The sequence below is a fragment of the Dromiciops gliroides genome, chromosome 2 (assembly GCF_019393635.1).
Source record: "Dromiciops gliroides isolate mDroGli1 chromosome 2, mDroGli1.pri, whole genome shotgun sequence".
In the NCBI taxonomy this organism is placed as follows: domain Eukaryota; kingdom Metazoa; phylum Chordata; class Mammalia; order Microbiotheria; family Microbiotheriidae; genus Dromiciops; species Dromiciops gliroides.
In genome coordinates, this window is record NC_057862.1 from 71,087,025 (window position 1) to 71,109,792 (window position 22,768).

Sequence of the window (22,768 nt, forward strand, 5' to 3'; positions counted from 1 at the left end):
TTGACACTTACTGGCTGTGTGACCCTGGGCAAGTCACAACCCTCATTGTCCTACCAAAATATGTGTGTGTGTTTATAGACATTTATATGCATATATATACATATATGTGTATATATCTCTTTACCTCTATATTTATATTTGTTCACATACAGAACAATCCTGGGAGGTAAATGGCAGTATTATAGAGGTTAAGTGACTTCTCCAAGATCACATAGCTAGTGTCTGAAATGGTATTAAATCTTCCTGGATCCAAGTCAAGTCAGCAACATTTGTTAAGCACTAGTGTTAAACACTATGTGCTGAGACTGAGCTAAGTAAATAAAAATACAAACAGAAAGGCAACCTCTGCCCCTAGGAACGTACATTACAATGGGAGCAGAGAAAAGAGAGCAGATGTAGATCTCTATCCATTATGCTATCTAGGTGTCTCGATATATTACATAGAAGTGTGTATGACATGCCTCTCAATTCCCTGTCTTGACAAATGATCCAGAGTACAATAATTTTCAGCCTATTCTTACCACCAGGACCTCAGAGTTCTGTTCTTGGCACAGCCTTGGACATTCTGTGGAGATTAGAAGCACTCTAGTGCTACCTTGGGAGAACAGCTGCAAATCCTGGGGAAGGGACTCAGGGAAATGTGATGGTCAGACTTAAGCTTTGTGGATACTACATATGGAACCAGAGCCAGTTGTAAATTGTTCACATGTCTAAAGAAATGTGAGTGACACTACTCTATGGCAAAGAACAATCCTGAAGAGAAGCACTGTGGCAGAGAGGATAAAGAGCTGACCATGGAGCACTCTGTGACCCTTGTGTGAATCCCTCACGCTCAGTATTTTGGACAAGACCCTTACTATGAGATACAGAGGTAGTGCTGACTTCCCTTGGTGGAGGGAGTTTCCTCCTTCAGGAGTTCCTTATGTTCATAAAATCACAGGTCTGTATCTATGCCCTAACAAACCTGAAGCCATTTCAAGATGAAACTCTTTGGGGTTAAAAGGTCCATCTGTATCATAGATTGCATCGGGGATGTACGTAGGAAGAGATATGTGTAAGAAATAACATACACGGCATCAGCAAGGAAATGTCACAGAGGAAAGGGAGGCCAAGACAAAGGACAGATGGGCAGCCATTGTTCTTTGATTCCAAATTGAAGTGGGATGTTTCCACTTCCAATAGCTCCAATGGAGAGGTGCACAAGTGGGGCGGCTAGGTGGTGCAGTAGATAGAGCACCGGCCCTGGAATCAGGAGTACCTGAGTTCAAATCTGGCCTCAGACACTTAACACTTACTAGCTGTGTGACCCTGGGCAAGTCACTTAACCCCAATTGCCTCACTAAAAAAAAAAAAGAAAAAAAAAAAGAGAGGTGCACAAGCAATCTGTTGACTCATAAAACAGTGGATGTTTTCAAAGCTTGTGAGGCCTCTGCTTTCGGCAGGACAGTGTGTGGTAAAACAGGGCTTCTTAAACTTTTTCCACTCATGACCCCGGGTATATAGGTATATAAAATAGGTATACAGTAACCTTTTACCACTGCCAAATTTTTCACAATCCCCACATTCAGTTACACAATCCCATATGGGGCTGCGACTCACAGTTTAAAAAGCTTTGTGGTAGAAGAGATGATAGTTGGGGTTGGCTGTTCCTACAGCTATTGATTAAAGAACAATGACCACATTTCCTTGGGATAGTTTGTGGCTCTTTTAGCAACCCCAAGTGTTATATTGCTATGCACAACATTTGTAAGCCTTAGAAGGAGGGGCAGCTAAGTGGCGCAGTGGATAAAGCACCGGTCCTGGATTCAGGAGGACCTGAGTTCAAATCCAGCCTCAGACACTTGACACTTACTAGCTGTGTGACCCTGGGCAAGTCACTTAACCCTCATTGCCCCCCCCCCCAAAAAAAAAGACTTAGGAGAAGGTTTCCAACAAACGAAGTGTTTTCTTCCTGGACAAGCTTCAAGAAGCATATGGACAAATCAGTCAGGATAAGAAATCTTGGCTGGGTGGTTATAACATGCATCAGTAAATACAAAGTCCCCAATGATCTACTGAAGTTTCAAACTAAGTAATTCCATCTGTATTATTCTTGATACCCTGGGACATTCTGGCCCACACTACCTGATTTTATTAGCCCAAGGCATATTTCCATGAAATCCTGCTTAATGATACTCAGTACAGTATCTAAGTTATTACTGACCCCAGTAAAGGTTCAAGGTGAGCTCATTACTGTTTCATTGCTCATCAATTCATTAGAAATTGGATTGTTTCCAAAGGCAGTCATTCACTTAGCCTGAATAACAAGAATGCATTCTCTCACTGTCTCTCTACATGTATCTGTGTGTATACACACACATACATATATATATACAGACCCACACAGAAAAACACACACATATATATAATGCTAATAACATAAACAGTACTCTATATGTGTGTGTGTATGTATACACGCACATACACATATACTTGAGGCTTTCAAGCAATGGACGCACATTATCTCACTTGATCCTTACTATAATCATGTGAAGTAGGTACAGGAGGATCATTCTTATTTTACAGATGAGGAAATAGTCTCTGATGGAATAAATCAGAACAAGTAGGGGAATATAGTGGAAAGAGCTGTTTTTGGAGGCAGAGAAACTCATTTTGAATCCTAACCACGTCGCATGTTTCGTGTATGACTGTGGCCAAGTCGCTTCATCTCTCTGCGTCTCGGCTGATTCATCTGTAAAAATGAGGAAGCCAGACAAGATGGTTTATAGTCCAAGATCCCTTCCACTCTTAACAGATGGTTCTATGAACATCTCTGGTTCCCAAAGGTCAATAAATGCATCAGGACCTCCCTGTGATGAGCCCAGTCCACTGAGGCATGGAAATAATGTGTCTTACTAGATTCAGAAGAGCCCCAGTACGTAGGAGACAGAAGAGGCTAAATTTTAAAGACAGAGATGAATCTTTCATCATAATTATTATTCCTTAATCATGGCTTACCAAATTACTGGCCATTTAAATAATTTACTACATAATTACTGATTGCTCATGTATGAGAAAATTATTGTTTTTATATCTATCTTCTATTCCAGCCAGCATCATATTTATGTCAACAAAGCCTGAAGGCATCTATGAAAGGGCTAGAAAGAGACATAGAGAGGGAACTAGCTTTGTCTAAGACCTAACTTCAAACAGTGGTTTTATCAAGTGGGCTTCTGTCCAGATATTTTGACTTGCCTTCAAGAGAATGACCCATGTCAACTTGCTTTCAGTTTCTACTGCCCAACAAAACCCTCTGGTACCTTCCATGATTGTCACTGGATCTTCTTTTTTGGGACGTAAGATATTTGGCCCAAACACTGTAGCAAGGTTCTGGACACTCATCTTGTTTATATTCGAGTGAGCCTGAACTTCATCCAAAAACCTTGAAAAGTCCAAGAAACAAAGGAACAGAATATTGGTTCCAGATTCACTGGGTATTTTCCTTTCCCTTTGCCCCTCAACCAATAATTATCTATTTCCCCACTCCCAACTTCACACCTATACCCATTATTGATTGGGCGGGGGGGGGGGGGCCACAACTAGCCAACTACACTTAACTTGTCTCATGCAATGAAAAATAAAAGAAAATTTACATGTTCATCTAATGGCCAACAAGAAATTACTAATCACTGGGGTTTATCACTGATAATTCCTTTTATATTCTCCAATGATGGGACCATGGAAAGCGTAGTCTGAAGTACATGCAGGCCAGCAGAGGATAGAGACTGAAAAGACCTGCCTCTCTGTCCTAGTTATGACTCTAAAAGTTTCACATCCAGGAGAGGGGTAATTTTCTGGGGTCTTCTCCTAGTCTTCATCTCCCCCAAGCATTAATCAAACAACCCTGCTCTGCTTAGAGATGGTGGTTATGTCCTTCACGAATTCTAGGGCAGAACCCAAGAGACTAAAAATGGAAAGGGAAGATAGATGAGAAAAGCAAAGAGTGTTTTGTGAGTGCTCGGTGAGATGGCTTTACGGGGCACTGGGACAAGAGAGAAACATCAAGTGTCCTGTTTGGGTCCACTGGCTTTCTGCTTCAGCATGGGTGAATCAACCTCTCAGTACAACTAATCAAAGCCATTTAATACCATCTTCCAACCCACTCCCAATGCTACTTACTTGCATATGTACTTGAGAAGGTTATAATTTGCCTGAGGAAGATTTTTCACCTGCTTAGCCAACTCCAGAGTGCCCTTAGAGTCCAAATAGGAAAACAAAAACAAAAAAGAAGTCACACATTATTTAAGGAAGACAGGATTTCACTTTGATTTTATGCTATACCTTTCTCAGGCTGAGGTGAACCCAACACACCATCCCCCAACTCCTGGTCAGGAGTGAGAAACTGAGGCTCAGAGAACTGAGAAAGTAGTAGTTGTTGTTTTGTCAGAATTCTGGACAATAAATCTGTTTCTCTCTACAGTTCTTGCCTGGGTGAAAGACTGGATCCTTATGGAATCAGTAGCTCTGAAGAGAAGCTTGGGGTTAGTGAGGTACACCAAGCTTTCCCAGAGGGAGGAAGACAGGAGTGGGCTTCTACTTCAATGAACTGATGTAGAATGCAGAAAGCAAAACCAGGAGAACACAGATGATGGCCCCGATAGTTGTAAATGAAAACAACACTAAACGGCAACTGAACTCAGAATTGTTCAGTCATTTTCAGTCGTGTCTGACTCTTCATGACCCCACTTGGGGGTTAGAATAAAGCTACCAGTTGTGACCCTGGAGAACACATTCACACTTCCCTCCTTCAGGGAGAGATGGGGGACCATGAGTGTGAAATGCTGTGTATATTCTGCTAGATTCAGTGGATTTTGTTAAAGGAGAAGCCACTGGGTATTTCTGTATATGAGAGAGGGTAGGGTATATATAAAAATGACTGTTGTATAAAAAAAAGAATCAATTAATCTTTAAAAGACAACAACAACGACTCTTTTTAAAAAGGACTGGCTTCTAGATAAAGTTTGCAAAATAGAGGGAGTGTTCCAATGTTACTGGAAGAATATTTTTGTTATAATGTAATTATTTGAACAATATGAATTTTCTTTGCTCCCCTTCAACTTCCCTGCCCCAACTCGAGTTGAAGGACACTTTTAATCCAACCAGGGGCACAAATTTCTTAAGATAGTCATCTTTCAGAAGAAAATATAAGACCTTCTCCATGAAGATCAGGGAGCCCATGGGGTAATCATGTTTGTTGTCTCAATGTGTTGGGATTGAAAAACCTCTCTACTCTTTCAAATAAGAAAAGTTAGACATTTTTGTACATTCAAATCTTGAAAGCTTACATGTTTCTACTTCCTTCAACATCTCCAAATACCCTAGGGTCACTGATCATGGCAACAAAGGGAAAAAGAGAAATCAAAGCACCAGTGTCTCACATTTAGTAAACAGTGAGTGCTTGTTAAATGTTTGTCTATAGTTTGCACTGGCCCCAGGAGGCATCCCTGCTGGAGTCAGTTGTTCCTTTATGTTATGAAGAATGGAATCACCTTTATTTGGATAAGTTTTTGGCAGAAGAAAGTCACAGAATTCATAAGGCTGAGTAGTCAGTCAGTTAATCCATCTTGACTTCAGATCTCTCTCCCTCTTGTTCTGCTTTCTTCATTCATTGTCAATTTATAGAACTGGGAACTCAACCTTGAGCTTCACTGTCTTCCTTATTCCTATGGAAAGCCCATAGTAGTTCCCCATTTCAGGTTCTTCTCTTCAGAGCTGCTGGCTTCACAAGGACCCAACCTTTCCCCAACTTCCAGAAAACCAACTAGAAAAAGCCAAGTTGTTAGCCATAGTCCTGTCACAAAGCCCCTTCGGGAAAAGCTCTCCCTCTCTCCCTGCTGCCTCTACTTCTCTCCTCTCGCTTATTTCTCTATCTTTTTTTGCAAATCTGTCCCCTGACCTTAGATGAAATGGCCTTCTTTAAAGTTACTAATGATTTGATTTCCTCATTGCCATAGCTAATAGCCTTCACTCAGTCCTCATTCTCCTCACCCTATCTGCTGCATTTGACATGATTAGTGACCTTTACTCCTCCTGGAGTTTCTCCTCTCTGGGTTTTCCTGACAATGTCCTCTCTTGGTTCTCCCCATTTCTGTGAGAACACTCCTTCTTAGCCTCCTCTGCTGGTTCATCAAGGCTGACCTGGGGCCTCTCCTATTATTTCTCTACACTCTCATACTTAGTAATTAATTTCATCCCTTTCCATGGGTTTAATTATTATCCTTATGTAGATGACTTTCAAATTTATGTGTCTTAGAATCCTGGAAAATTGAAAGGGACCTATCGGACCATCGAGTCCCGCCCACCCTATCCTCGTTATAGGATACCCAACAAATGATTGTCCAGTCTCTAAGGAAAGCAAATCCAGTATCTCCATTCCATTTTTGAACAGCTCTTATGATTAGGAAGTTTTGCCTTCCATTTAGTCTAAATCTGCCTTTCTATAACTTCTACCCATTCTCCGACACTGGCTCTCCCCTTTGGAGCCACTCAGAACAAGTGTATTCTCTTCCTCCACACACTAGCCCTTCAAGTATTTAAGTCAGCAATTATATCACCCCCCCTCCCCAACTGCCCACCATGAGTCTTCTTTTCTTCAAGATAAACACATCTAGTTCCTTTAGGTGATCCAACCCTAATCTCTCTCTTGAGCTGTAGTTATGCATCTCCAACTGCCTTTTGGTTATTTTAAATAGGACGTCCCTATGACATCTCAAACTCTGCATGTTCAAAACTTAACTCATTAACTCTCTCCAAAGCTACCTCATTTCTCAACTTATTTCTGTTAAGGGAACCACCTGACAGCTGCTGTAGTTTACAACCTTGGTTTTATCCTTGATGCTTCCTCTCCACCCACACATCCACTCAATTTCCAGATCTTACCTTTTCTATCCCTTCAAGCTCTCCTGCAGCCAGCCCTCTATCTAACTACATGGATAATATGCTATTTTAATCCCTCATCACTTCTTGCCTGGTTTACTGAAGTAATCCAACTGGTCTCTGTGCTTCACGATTTTGCCCTCTGCAATCTACCCTCCACACAGCTGCAAATGTGATTTCCCTAACGTACAATGCCACTCCCCTACTCCATAAGCTGCAATGGCTTCCTACTGCCTCTAGGATCTTATAAGGTTCTTTGTTTAGCTTTTAAAAACCCTTTACAACCAAGCCCTTCCAAATCTTATTACATAGCACGCCCTCTTCCTGCATTCTCTAGTCCAGGCAAACTGGCCTTCTTACTGATCCTTGCACATGATCCTCCATCATCTCTTATCCCCATACCTTTGTACTGCCTTTCCCCCATGTCTGGAATGGCTTCGTTTTTGCCACTTAGGGGCTTTTGCTTCCTTCAAAACTCTACTTGTAACATCACATGAAGCCCTTCCTGAACAATAACCACATATGCATAGAGCTGCCACAGCACCAACAAAAACAAAACCCAAGCCTTGTATTTGTATTTTGTATATACTTATTTAGGTAAATGTTGTCTCATCTGACAAACTCTAAGATTCCTGAGGACAGGAACTGCTTCATTTTTATCTCTGTATCCCCAGCACCTAGCCCAGTACCTAGGAACACAGTAGGTGCTTAATTAATGCTGGGTGACAGACTAAAGCAAGACCACGCTGCTAGGTACCTAGCCTTTTCTTAAAATATCTCCAAGAATTAGAGATGTTTCTCTCAGCTAAGACAATTTCCAAAGCTATTCCCTATCTTTTTAATCCTAGGATTATGTCACTGGTGTTATAAACGTCTAACCTAAGTCCTCTCCCAATCATTGCTTCTCATTCTAACTTCAGCAATTGTTCCTTACCTGAGCAAGGCTGTTACAGGCCAGGTAGGACTTCCAACAAGATATCAAGAAAAAGGCCCACTGACCTCACTCTCATCCTTGGAGAGCAGCTGAGCACAGGAGAGGAAATCTTCATATTTGGCAAAGGGGATGACAGGCTCAGGCAGCTCCCGGAGATAGAGTTTCAATAAGGAAGCGACCGTATGGACATCAGTTGTGCTGTGAGGAGAGCAGAAGAGAAAGTGCCTAAGACCAGTTGAATTCTACCACTGCTCAAGGAGAGAGATGCGACAAAGAGGGAACCCTAGCAGCAACGTCAAGGAAAACCCCCCAGCCCAGGAAAGGGAAAACTGCTGGAGGTGGACACAGCATTAAGCGGATGTCCATTTGCCAAAACCCACAAGGGACCCTTTTCCCAGCATGTCATGTGTACTGATGATGCATGTATTCACTTTGCATCCTAAAGCTCTCTTGCTCACACCTTGGTCTGGTTAGACTATAAGCTTATAGAGTATGGATCACACTGTACTTACTATCACGATATTCAGAGAGAATACGCGCAATATGTTTCTGTGGCAGAGGCAATCACGATGGGGGAATGCGTGAACAGGGGAAGGTATACCCACCCATGTGGAAGCTATCATTCCTCATCGGCCATGTTCAATTCCTTTTGCTCTTTTCAATCAACATGAGGAAGATACAGATATGAGGAAGCTCACAGAGTTCTCTGGGAACCTGGAAAACAAGTGTTTTCCACCTACAGGAGCTTGGAGAGGGGAGAGAGAAAAGGGAGGTCCTTTGTGCACCACCTGGTGCTCCAGGCATGTAGGAATCGCAGGAAGATGATAATTAGCAGCTGTTGCCAGGAGCTTAAGGCCGAGCGTTTCCTGTGCCTGAGCCCTTGGCCTTGAGTCATCTTTGCTTCGTGCTCCACAGCACGTCCCTTACCCGGGCCTTAACAGCACCCACTCTTTCGTGTGGAGCTGGCCACACAGGCTGATAATGAGCTCCTTAGTAGGCCCATTCACTCTGGTCCTTGACAAGACCCAAGCTCCTGGAGCAAATGGGCTTTCTCCTCTAGGGAGCTGGATAGGGTTCTATCTCTAAGTAGCCCAGGTCAGTCTTTATCCAAAGTTGGACATATGGGAAGAACTGGGCTTCAACTACTGGGATCAATGCCAAGGTTCTCTTCAGGCCAGCACCAGGATATCAAACTGCACCCCCCCCCCAAAAAAAGCTCCTTTGTCCCTGATGGTTTGGTCATCAAATGCCAACCCTAACCTTCAAAGGCTTTAAATGGAGTCAAGCATAGAGATTATAACCAAAACCTGCCACTGCTATTCCAAAGATCTTAAAGGTTTGGAAATTCACTTGAACCCCATTAATCTGAGGGTCTCAAAACACATTTCCAGCATCACCACTCTTTGCTGGCTTCTGAGTATGTTTGCATTCAAAGCTATGGTTCCTATGGAATCCAGTTTCTCAGTGATTCAATCTGTTGGATCCCAGTGGTCATGGGCACAGAAGCTGAACCTGTATCCAAGGGCTTCCTGAGACTACAAGATTCTTCAATACATCTCCTCCCTCTAAACTGGTAAGAGACGGATTAAGTGTCAAAGACCTGGGTGTGATTCCCGGGGCAGTTAGATGTAGAGGGTCCATGGGAATCTTGTGATGCTTAGGTTCTCTAGCTCTGTTAATTAGCTTTTCTGTATCATCTCTAACCGTCTGCCAAGAGCAACGATATTACTTTTCCAGGCAATGGATGAATATCAGGAAAGCAAAGAAACAACATTAGAGAGAACCTTGTATCCTGATCTAAGCTTCTTCCCCTTATCTAAATAAATCAGGGAGAGCAGGCATGGATTCCAGGGGACCCAGAGAAGGACACTGCACCTAGTCATCTCACTTGCTGAACCCAGAAATATTCAGAGATGGCGGCAGAGCTGTGTTCTTGGTTGCCAAGGAAGTGGACCAGGGGGCCTGCCTTCCATTTCTCCCTCATTAGAATGGACTCTTTCAATCTTTATATTCATGTATCTCCAACCCTAGTAAGGCAGTGCTTGGAAGAAAGCAGGTGCTTCATAAATGAATGTTGATTGATCCCTGGCTACCTCGGTTCATTCTGCCTCAGAAAGAAAGCATCTCTAAGCAGAGTGATGGCTAGTCTCCTGGTCCCAAGCAAACTGGACCCAGAGCCATCCACTTTGGGAGGCTTAAGACTCTTGCCTGTATGAGGTGACCTATACAAGGTGGTCGGTCAAAGGATAGTTTTCTGGCCACTGGGAAGGCAAATTCTACACTCCCCACAAACTTCCTGTTCTTCCAGCTCCTTTGCTATGCTTACAAATAGTCTCCCATTCCTTGGTATCCATGAGCCACTCTCTTTCCAAGGCCCTGCCTGGTCTGCTTGTAAAAACATTGTGACAGCTTGATAAGCTGGCTGGTGACTTATATTTGCTAACTTCTCCCCACGTTGACTCATTGTTTCTTGACCAGGCTTATTTAATAACCATATCTAGCATGACCAGTGGAACCCATTCTGTTCAGTTTCTCAATGTTCTGTCACTTTAATCTCTGAGCCCTCAAAGGCCAAAGGTCCCGGGGTGTTGAGTACCTTAGTTCATTTTGATTTGGCACCTACCACATTATCGGTACGTAAGCCATGGTCTTCTTTCTACTGACACTTGTTTTCTGCTTTGGTCTCTGTGTCTAGGTGATGCCAGTGATGTCACAGCAGGAACACGGTGACATCAGCAGTTGTTTGCCAATATAGAGAGAAAGCCAGTAATGGGTTAGGCCAGGGGAGAACTTAATGGGAATAAACCTCTTACAACCCAACGCTTCATGATTCTGTCAGCCTGGGGGCTCCCCTACTGATACACACTACACGTCCACTCTATGCTTTAGCAGGAAGGCTGTTCTGGTAGCCTGTAGGCGGGACCACCCAACATTCTACAACCAACCTGGTGGCAAGCTGCTCCAACACTTAACCAGATTGGTCCTTGGACAAAAAGATGGATAGTCTGTCGTCAGGCGTGGACTCGAAAATTGCCCAGCTCGACAGGCTGACCTGCCAAAACTTGTGCTCACAAGCAAAGCCTTTGATATAGAAATATAATTTTACTTGTCAGACCTGTGATTTCATCAGCAAATGGAATTCCTAGTACTCAGATTCCCTCCATCAACACATATTGCCAACTTGTCTGAAAGACCCTCTGAGATAGTGGGTAGTAAAAATTAGTAAAACTGTCCATGTACATGCAACTCTAGTGACCTGGAGCAGGGAAGAAAATGGAAGCTCCACCTAGGCAAGACATAATTCTCCAGAGAATGGGTACTGGAGAAAATGGTAAATGACTGGTGAATGATTGCTCCTCTTCATATAACTTTGTTGCTAGTAGCCCTCTAAGGTACCATTTTAGAGAACCCTCGATCAAGCAATAAAGATTTATTAAGCACCTACTATGTGTCAGTGCTACAAATTTTAAAAATAAGCAAAAGACAATCCCTGATTTCAGGAATCTTACAATCAAATGGGAGAGACAATATGCAAACAAATATACAGGAAGAAAGCTATATTCAGGATAAATTGGAAATAATTAGAAGAGGAAAAGCCCTGGAATTAAGTGGGATTAGAGGAAGCTTTAGGCAGAAGGTGGGATTTTACTTGGGACTTTAAAAGGAAAAGCTCAATAAGATGCAGGGGTTTGCCCAAAGGTAAAAACAGGTGGCAAGTGACACAGGTAAGTCTTTGGCCTTCAGGTCTACTGGAGTCAATTGCCTTGGGGGTTTTCAGGCCATTAGTCATTCATTTATTCATGGGATAATTTTTCAGGTACTGATACTAGGAATACAAAAAGAAAATAAAAACATTCTCCACCCTCAAGGAATTTACACTTCTGGGGGAAATAACATGTGTACAACTAGGTAAGTACTAAATATATGCAAAGTGGAGCAGCTAGGTAGTGCAGTAGATAGAACACCTGCCCTGGAGTCAGGAGGACCTGAATTCAAATCCAGCCTCAGACACCTAACACTTAATAGCTGTGTGACCCTGGGCAAGTCATTTAACCTAACTGGGCCATCTCCAGTCATCGGGATGTATATCTTGCCACCGGATCCAGATGCCTCTGGAGGAAAGAGTGAGGTTGGTGACTTTGACAACCCAGGTTCAGTGACTTTGGTCAAGTCACTTCGTCGCCCCATGCATGTAGGTAGGTAACAAGCATTATTATTATTAAGCACTTACTATGTGTCAGGCACTTCGAGGGAAACAAATACAAGCAAAAACAAAGACAGTCTCTGCGCTCAGAAAGCTTACATTCTAATAGAGGAGAAAACACGTAAAAAGAAGGTGAAAGAAAATCAGTTGTAGATGAGGGGAGGACAAAGGTACTTGTAGGAAGTAAAGGTGTAGACATCCAGAAAGGCCAAAGCACAATGGGAAGGGGAATAAAGATTGGCCAGGCTGGGGGCCCTCCCCAAAATGGCAGGAGGGAGGGGGAGGAGAGGAAAGGAAGGAGAGGATAGGACAGAGGTAGCGCTTAAACTGAGTCTTTCCATCAGCCACAGAACAAGCAAAGTAAGTTTATTTTCCAGTCCAGCTAGTTGTGGAGTGAATGACCTTGTAGAGGAGCTAACTGTGGTCATTAAAACACCCTGAAGTCACTGTTTAGCTGTGTTGACTCTTTGGAACTCTATGGACAATGCTGTCTATGGGTTTGGAGTTTTTTTGGCTATTGTTTGTTTTGTTTTGTTTTGGTAGAGATAACTAGAGTGGTTTGCCATTTCTTTCTCTAATGGATTAAGGCAAACAGGAATTAAGTGACTTTCCCAGGGCCACATAGCTAGGAAGTGTCTGAGGTCAGATTTGAACTCAGTCTTCTTAACTCCAGGCCCAATGCTCTATCCACTGAGCCAACTAGCTGCCTAGTAAAATACCCACTGCCATTCAAAATAAAGATCCTTTCAAAATGAATACAGTACTACCAGACTGGCTGAGGAAAGGAAAAGGAAGCATTCAATTCATTTAGTTAAACAGAGATGTAGATAAAACTAGGATAAATGTGGGAGGTTTGAAGGTGGGGGTGACTTCATTACATATAAAATGGATGTTCAGTTAAGGGAGGCCTGGATAAAAATCAGGTTCTTCTAATACTAGAGGTAAACTCTAAGCAAAGTACCAGATTATCCCAAGTCTGAACTCTTCCCTTGGTCAGTAGACTAGCAAGTTTCTCCTGAGAAGACCAGGTTATAAAGCCAAAAGTCATGGGTCAGGGAAGAATCTGAAAGATTAATTATCTTCCTACCAGCTACAGGAAAACTTGCCCAACAGCTGGCTTGGTGTTCTCTTTGCTCTCTCTCATCTATCCTCTTATAACTGAAAGCATGCCTGTTGGTCACTCTTTGAGGTCCTGCCATGGTGGGGACAAAGCCTAGCATGGCAGAAGGCAGTAGGAAGCAGAGGATTCCACAATGGGCTGAAAGGATATAGCAGGAAACCCCAGATCTCAAATGGGGAACATTCCCTTTGCTCCTCTCTTATCTCCCAGGGCAGTAAGCACAAAGCTGAGCAAACAACAGGCACTTAATAAATACATGCTGACTGCTGGACAATGGAGGAATTCCTAGAGTACATCTGGTCATTTCCCTCCCCAGCCATCAGGAAGTGCATAATCACATCTTGCCCAAGCACAGAAAGATAGCTTTCCTGGTCTTCTGCCTCCAGCCACCAAAGCACCCCATGGGCTTGGATTAGTGACCTCACTCTGGTCAGCCCACAGCCAATTATCCCTCTCAGCAGGGAGGGAATGTGCCCTCTTTAAGGCAACTCCACTTCTGATTCAATGACAAGCAAATATTGACTATCGTGTAGAATCAAAGAGAGGAGGTTGTGGGGAGAGGAGAATGTCTTCAATTTAAGTCTTAAAAGCTTTGCAGGCATTTGTTTCCTAGAGTAGTCAGTACTTGGCCTATATAAGGAATGATTAAGCCATGGGTAAAGGGAGTGAGGGGGTCTGGGTGAGATGTTGTTGCAAATTTGGCATGCTGGTCCTTTCTCTGACAATTCCTCAAGGTTAAGTCAGTGGAGAACAATGAAATGATCCAGTTTCATTCTAAGCCAGTGAAGATAATGAGCCAATGCATTTGCCTCTAGTAACCACAGAGGCATCCCTTTTTGAAGGGCTGTAAGAACCTTCATGTGGTTCAACCATTGACCCCTCATAGAAAGGTCCCTAAGCTCCATGCAAAGTGACTATCCCCATGCTCTGGGAGTCACCAGAAAGAATTGGTAAGGTAGATATCATGAAAAGGAACAGGTCAGTCATGTGGATGAAAAAGATATATATATACACACACACACACACACACACACACACACACACACACACACATATAGCCTCCTGGATGGGATTCCTGGGTTGCCCATCAGTTACTATATGGTGAAAGCCAGAGTGGAGTACTTCCATTATATCATGCAATTAAGATGTCGTGTGAAGGTGAAGAGGGTAGAGCCATAGTCCTTTTCTCCACTTGTGCCTCGGTGACTATGGACATTTCTGAGCCCGATGACTCACAGTGCTATAGAATTATAGATCCAGAACTTGAAGGGCCCTCAGATGTGGTCTGGCTCCAACTTTTTTTCTCGTTTTACAGATGAGGAAACTGAGGCAAAGGGTAGTCTTGTTACTTTCTCAGATAAGTAGTATCAGAAGCAAGATTTAGATCCAGGTCCTTCTGACATCAAAGTCAATGCTCCTTTCAGTATAGAATGCTATGAAGTTGAAAGAGATCTCAGATTCTTTTATCTGAACAAGACTCCCCTCTCTGATAGAAAGTCCTCAGTGAGTAGTAGCCTTTTGGTCTCTGATTGAAGACCTCCAGTGAAGGAGAACCTAATAAAATAGAAGATGGTGTCTTCTAAGGCAGTTCATTTCACTTCCGGATAGCTCTGAACATTGCGACAAAATGTTTCCTTATTCCAAGTCTAAAGTTGCTTCTCTGCCCTTTGGACTTGAGAACAAGCCTAATTCCTCTTTCACATGGTGGTACTTCAGATATTTGGAGACAGCTGTCATTAAACTCTAAGTTTTCTTCTGTTTATGCTAAATATTCCTCATTCTTTCAACAGCCTGGGATGTCATACTTTATGAACAGCCAGCAAGACTCTCCAGCCAGAATCTCTGAGCCATGATTAAAGATTCCCAGGGCTGGGAAAGAATCAAGTGATATGGTGGATGGGGTGCCCAGTAATCCTTAAGGAGAAATTATAACTAGGAAGTTGTTTCCTAGCCTTTGGGGGTTATATTTGCCACAGGATACAAGTAACAACCAAAATGAATGACATTTTAGCATAAGAAGGATGATCTCATCAGGTGCCCCAAAGCCTCTCCTAGCTCTAAATATTCTTTCTCCCTTTTGACCAAGAAGTATATGCCTGGTTGACCCCCTTGCCTTTCCATCTGCTCTATTCATCAGCATGTCCCCTGTGCTGTCTTTGGCAAGTCCCCCTTCTTTTCTGAGCTTCAGTTTCATGCTTTGTAAAACGAGAGGGCGAGATTTGTGTTAAATGATCACAAAGACCCCTTCTAGCCCTGATATTTAGTCCATGATTCCTTAACTCTGTGGTATCCCTTTCTTCTGTAAGCCATGTGCTGCTTTCCTCTTCTATGACACAATCTCCAGTCTTCTTACCTAAGCCAGATACTGAGATCCTTTGTAAGTCACCACATGTCTAAACTAAGCTAGAAAACAAAAATGTGTCTGAACCTTTTCCCAACTTCTCACAAGGCTCAAAACTGAACTTGGTGCTGAGTGCTCAAAGACTTTCATTTCATTTCATTTCAAATTTGAGAAACGAATGGCTGACTCATGGTCTCAGGCTCAAGTACTGTGTCAATAATCATTTAAAGGACAAGATGGTGGTATGAATTCTATAAAAGAGTGGAAAGAGCTCTGGACTCGGAGTCAGGAGGCCTGGCCTCAGCTCTGTGACTTCCTATGGCCCCACTGGTAGCATATTTAGCTCATACAATGGATAAATGAAACCATGTCCAAAAAGACCTCGATGGGGGCAGCTAGATGGCGCAGTGGATAGAGCACCGGCCCTGGAGTCAGGAGTACCTGAGTTCAAATCCGGCCTCAGACACTTAACACTTACTAGCTGTGTGACCCTGGGCAAATCACTTAACCCCAACTGCCTCACTAAAAAACAAAACAAAACAAAAGACCTCGATGGGTTAGAATGATGGTGACACACCAAGATGAAAAGTGATGCAATTATTTTCTTCAAGGAAGTTGGTCTAATGGGAAATGGAGATACGAGATATCCAATTTGTGTGTGTGCGCGCGTGTGTGTGTGTGTGCGGAGGGAGGGAGAGAGAGAGAGAGAGAGAGAGAGATGTGATACAGGCAAAAGAAGGACAGACAGAAGTGCTCTAGGAACACTTGAAGAAGAAGAGACCCCTTTCAGTTGGGGGAGTGGGAAAATCACCAATTCAATACTAGTCACCATCGTTCAATAGTAAGTAGATAATCTCAAAAGTTATTATGGGGGCGGTGATGTGGCGCAGTGGATAAAGCACCAGTCCTGGATTCAGGAGTACCCGAGTTCAAATCCGGACTCAGACACTTGACACTTACTAGTTGTGTGACCCTGGGCAAGTCACTTAACCCCCATTGTCCCGCAAAAAAAACCCCAAAACAAAAAAAAAGTTATTATGGCTGGGAAAAATCACTTGTTATGGCCAACTTGGTAGTGATTAGTCTCCAAATGTATCTAGGTTGGTTCTCAGGTGCCAGAGACACAATCTCTAGAAGGTTTTACCAAGCTGGAATTAGACTTTTGGTCCAGGGCCAGTAATACTCCCCAGCATAAACTTTCAAGAACCCAGAGGAACCATCATGCCATGATGAGATAGCAGAATTAAGACTGAAGTTGAAAGGGGAGAAGGATAAACGTGTATCCACATGTCAAGGACCTAGAATTTTTGTTGCCGTGGAAATTTCTTTCATTTAGTCTGGAACTCATTAATTCCTTAAGAGAATTGCAAAAGGCTCAAAGTGTACAAGTGACACAGCCACATTCACAAAGGTAGAACCTGAACCCAGCACTTCCTGACCATCTGATATGCAACAATATCCTTCATACTCATGTAAGGTACTACTGTTATTTGTACATTAATTTGTTGCTGTTTTCTTGCTGCCATCTTCCCCTAAGGGACCATCAGAAGTCCATCAGGGATTTAAATGAACCAACCCAATGAAGATTCTTTTAAAAACTTATCTTGTGGCTCCTGCCAGGTGATTCAACAATACAAACTCACCTGTCAAACAGTGGTTTCTCTCCACAATCAAATGAATCCTGTAAATCCTTGACCAAGTTGGCCTGACCAGGCATTCGGAAGAGTCCTTCCTCCGTGAGTCCCCGCTCCCGGATGAAATCCACACATTGTTCCACCAGCAGTGGGGCCAGGCGATTGCCATACTTCCTCTCATGTTGCACGGTATCTTCCAGACGCTGCCCAAAGATCCCTGGAGCCGGGAGAGAATAACCCCCAACCCTTGTGTTAATTCTTTTTTTCTTTATTTTTTTCTAAAGTAGAATGAATGATTGACTTGGACTCAAAAAACCTGGAATCCAATTTGGGCTTTGTCTCTACTAGCCACATGACCTTAAGCAAGTTGCTTTGCTGACCTAGGCTTCAGTTTCTTCATCTGCAAAATGGGCATGATGCAATTTTTAAAAGAAAGATAACATGGGGCAGCTAGGTGGCGCAGTGGATAGAGTACCGGCCCTGGAGTCAGGAATACCTGAGTTCAAATCTGGCCTCAGACACTTAACACTTACTAGCTGTGTGACCCTGGGCAAGTCACTTAACCCCAATTGCCTCACTAAAAAAAAAAAAAAAAAAGATAACAGTGGAAAATGTAAAAAAAAAAAAACATAAGGATAATGAATCCTTGTAGTATTTGCCTCATAAACTTATTGTGAGACTCAAAGGAGATAAAATGTGTAAAGTGAATTTTAAACTTAAAGGACTATATAAAGTAATGCCCCCCTGCCCAATGATGGAAGGTGATGGAGAAAGGAAAACAACATCTGGTTAAAGCTTAAAAGAGGAAATAAATGAGGCATACAGTAGCAGAGGATAGTGAACTGCAGCAGCCAATGGGGTCCTCAGTGCAGTGGCAGGTGGGGTGTCGCATTTAATGCTACCTGTTTAAAGCCTTCTCTGATTTCCAGGATTACTGAATTGGAAGTCAAAGCAACCTCAGGGACCATCTGTCCAACTCATTGGACCTCAACAAAATCCGCACTTCACTTGTGATCGTCCAGCCTCTCTGTGAAGACTTCTGGAGAGGAGGAAGCCGCCACTTTTTTTGACAGCTTTACTTAATAAAAGATTTTTTCTGCAAACAAATCTCAATTTGCCTATTTGCTACTTTCCACCTGAAACAAATGAAAAACCCAAGAGACAGAGTTTCTGGATAAGGAATAATCAATTTATTCATTAGGCTAGCTGATAATAAAGGGATGGTCAGCAGACTCAGTAACCAAAAACACCTACTGGAGATACTGAATGCCTTGATATACATTTAGAAAAGGGAGTGCCCCCAACAGGTGAAAATCAACCCTGACCGGTGAACAATGAATGAGGGGGTGGACTTTGAAATGAGGAGGTGGGCTGAAAGCCTTCTCAGCTCCTCCTGCTGAGAACATGGCTTGGTCATGAGACTCAACTGACTCCAGCAATCTGGACAAAGGAATCCATCTCTTCCCAGACCATTCTGGTTGGTTTTCTCCTTCATAAATTGGATTACCATAGACTCTGATGTCCTGGTGCAAGGACATGGGCTTAATGCTTTAGGGCTAGAATTCACCTACATTAGGTTCTGTTTACACTATAAACCACCCACGGATTAAGTCAATCTCATCTATCAGCCTTCTCCTTCATGGATTGGCTTAATGACCTACAGGCGCTGGTTCCTGAATGAGGAAATAGAAAGGAAAAAACCTTAATACTAACTTAATAATTGGTTATTAATATAATAGAAAAAGAACCACTTCTCTCACATCCATTACTCCCTGTTCTGCCTTCTGCGAGCATACAGAACAAACCTAATCCTCCTTCCTCTTGAGGATGGTCTTTCAAATGCTGGATGGAAGCTGAGTCTTTTCTCTTCCAGGATAAACCTCATTTCCTTTGAATAGGGGTCCCATGGCTAGGATTCAAAGTCCTCACGTCCTCATTGTTCTCCACTTGATGCTCTCCGCCTTATCAAAAACTTCTTTAAACTGCAGCACCCAGACCTGAACAATTCAGAGAGACTAGCACGGCCTCCTTATTCCAAAAAATGATGACTTTCTTAATGTAGCCCAAGACATCATTGGCAGCCACATTGCCCTGCTGACTTCCACTGAACTTTCAACCCACTAAAACTCTCAGCTCTTTTCTGGATGAACTGCTGTCTGGCCATGAGTCCCCCAGTATACACAAGTGAATTTGATTATTTTGGAAATGAGTTTAAGGCTTTGCATTTCTCCCTACTGAATTTCACCTTATTAGATTTAGCCCAATGGTATCAAACATGTGGCCCAGAGACAACACTCCTGAGTGTGGTCTGAACCAGATTAAAATGTAATTTGGAAATACTTAACAAAATAAAAAAATACAATAACATAAATGTTACATTTAAAAACTATGGCCTGAAGGGATCTTCATATATAGATAAGTGGCCCCCATTTCTAATTGAATTTGATACCACTTCTCTAGCCTATCAGGATTTAAAAAACAAAACAAAACAAAACTCTGATACAATCATCTAGTGTGTTAGCGCCCCTCCCAGATTTGTGCCATCTGCAAAAGTGATGAGCATGCCAGCTACTCCTTTATCTAAGTCAATGATGTAAATGTGAAATACTCAGATCCCTGGGGCACTTACTCCACTGGAGACTTCCTGACAAGCTGACTTGGAACCCATTAATTCTTTGACTCCTGCAATTCAACTTGTTATGAATGCATCTAATCATTCACATCTCTCCTTCTTTTTACAAGAATAGTGTGAGATGCTTTATCAAACACTTGTTAAAATCTAGGTAAGCTACATTTATAGCAATCCCTTGATCTAAGGAAATGATGTTAGTTGGGCATGACTTGACTCGCTCTGGACAAAGCCTTGTTGGCTCGGTATGATCACTTTTTTAGTTGTTCACTAACCACCTCTTTAATGTTTTAGTCTAGAATTTTCCAGGCATCATAACTAAGTTCACTGGCCTATACTTTGTAATCTCTGTTCTCTTCCTTATTTTGAAAATCAGGACATTTGTCCTTTGTCAACCTTACATCTCCCATTTTCCATAGACTTTCAAATATTAGTGACTGTGTTACAGGAATCACATCTGCTAAGTCTTTCACTACCCAAGGATGGAGTTCATCTGGGCCAGGTGACCTGTATCCATCAAAGACAACTAGGGGCTCTCTTATCATGACCTTATTTTTCTTGAGTATGAGCTCCCTCTTGGTCATTTTTTGTTCATCATTTGTAGTTCAAAGATCATTCTATTTAGTAAGAAAGGAATAAAAAGAAGTATTAAGAAGCTTTTCCTTCTCTTAGTTGTCAGTTATTGTTGTCTCTTTCAATCTAAGCAGTTGTCCTAAAACTTCTTTGATCGTCCTATTTTCCCCAATAGCTAAACAACAACAATCCTATTTTGCTGTCCTTAACTTCCCTCAACTAGCCTCAGCTCATTCTGACCATTAGTAATACTCCTGACACTAATTTTCCAGGACAGTGACATATATGATATTTAATCTATTATATGCTCTTTCTTACATCTTCTATACATATCTTTTTAAAACTTAAATTGATTTGTTCTGCACACCCTTCTAAGAGTCCCTCCCTTATCCTATCCCCCCACCTTCCTATTTCTAAGTTAAGAAGACTTTTAGACCCTTCTAGATGTATACATTATTCCCTCTTTAACCCAGGTCTGATGAGAATAAGTTTTAGCACTACCAACCCTCCAGCCCTCCAAACCCTCCTGCCTCCACCGTAACAGTTCTTCCATTCACACACAATTTTTATGAGGTAATTGCTTCATTTTACCTTTCCCTATCCGATTTCACTTTTTAGGATCTCCCCATCACACTCAACTAACACCAAGCCTTCTATCTATGTATGTTCTTTCAAACTACCCAAATAATGATAACATTCTTAAATGTTACATGTTTCCTCATATAAGAAGTAAACCACCTGACTTTATTAAATCACTTATAATTGGTGTTTAATGTTTAATGTCTTATATTTTCCCTGAACCTTATAGATCAAATTTTCTATTCAGTTCTGTCCTATTTGTCACAAATACTTAAAAATCCTTTAATTTATTAAATATCCATTTCCCCCCATCCAAGATTAGACTCAGTTTTGCTGGGGGAGGTTATTGTTGTTTGTCAACCCAGCTCCTTTGCTCTTCAGAATAGTATGTTCCATGCCCTTTGATCTTTTAATGTAAATGCTGCCAAATCTTGTGTTATCCTGACTGTAGCTCCACAGTATTGTTTTTCCTAATTGCTTGTAGTATTTTCTCCTTGACCTGGAAGCTTTGAAACTTGGCTATAATGTTCCTGTGAGTTTTCATCTTGGAATCTTTTTTTTAAGGTAGTGATTGGTGGATTTCAATTTCTATCTTATCCTCTAATTCTAAAAATGTCAGGGCCATTTTCCTTAATAATTTCTTTTAAGTATTATGTTCCAACTTTTAATAATTTCTGCCATTCAAAGTTCACTTTGAGGCATTATTTTAACTTGTTTGTAGGGGAATTTGGGACAGCCAGCTAACTGCCTGTCTTGTTCTTCCATTTTCCCAAAATCCTCTCCCTAATCCATGTTTATTTGTGAGTTAACTGTGTATTACACATTAGTTTTTTCAGGCAATTCATGTTTGTTTGTCTTTTTCTTTAAAAAAAAAAACATACTGGGATGGTTTCCTTTTTTGTCTTCATTCTTAAGTGTTTCTTCCCCTTTCTGGGCTGACTCCTCCTATGAAACTTTAGTCTATGGAAGTTTCCTTTTTCTTTGTCTGAACCCCATCTGAATCCCATACTTTCCTTAAATTTAAGGTGCATGCTAGACTATGCCTGTTTCTTTCCTCCGCTCAGTCACAAACTGTAGGAGGAAAAGGCCATCACTTGAGAATAATATTCCTATTATTTCCAACCCAACAACCAGTCCAGTCCTGATATTGAAAATCAGTTCCAATACAGAATTTTTCCTAATGGGGAGGGAAAAGAAATCTTCTACTTTTAAAGGATGCAGTTATTATCAAGACAAGTTATTAGCTGCTCTATTTTTGGTAGAGAGAGATGCAGTAGATGTTGGGATAATTGAAATCTCTTAGCACTATTACATGCCTCTATGTCAGGCTTGGAATCTGTTTTCCTAAAGCATCACTTATTTCCTTTTTCTGTCTAGGTGGTCTGTAGCACACTACAAGGGACAAAATCAATTATGTTTTTCCATCAATCTTCATCCAATGGTATTTCTCCATATTTTCTCCCTCTGCTTCCTGGACTTCTTTACAACATTGTATAGGTGTAAAGAAAAACAAGTTCTACATGAAAGATCTGCAGTTTCATGCCTCTCTCTCTTTATATACACACACACACACACATTTTATTTGGTATTGAAATAAATAAATTAATGTATAATAATAATAATAAATTGTGTACACATACAGTATCCCCAAAGTCTTACATTAGCACTGAGACTTTTAGGATACCTTGCATAATGACCTGGGCATGGATTTGGAACTAAAGGTAGACAAGGTAGAGATCTATGTAGGGTGTCATATACAGGGAGGTGGAAGTTATATTAAAGGACATGTTTTAATATTATTATTTAATATTAAATGTTATATAAAAATTTAATTTGTTC

The 22,768-nt window shown here is 41.8% G+C and overlaps 1 protein-coding gene across 7 annotated transcripts in view; it reads right to left on the minus strand.

Annotated features, from left to right (window-relative positions):
* The window catches only part of ARHGAP22 (Rho GTPase activating protein 22), a 406,983-nt gene that overhangs the window by 16,839 nt on the left and 367,376 nt on the right, over positions 1–22,768 (minus strand). For all 7 annotated transcript variants that reach the window (XM_043980595.1, XM_043980594.1, XM_043980593.1 and 4 more), the window contains 4 exons: positions 17,158–17,365; positions 7,915–8,047; positions 4,159–4,232; positions 3,300–3,421 (listed from right to left, as the gene is read on the minus strand). In XM_043980595.1, coding sequence (XP_043836530.1) covers positions 3,300–3,421; positions 4,159–4,232; positions 7,915–8,047; positions 17,158–17,365 — 537 coding nt within the window. The remainder of the gene's footprint in view (positions 1–3,299; positions 3,422–4,158; positions 4,233–7,914; positions 8,048–17,157; positions 17,366–22,768) is intronic.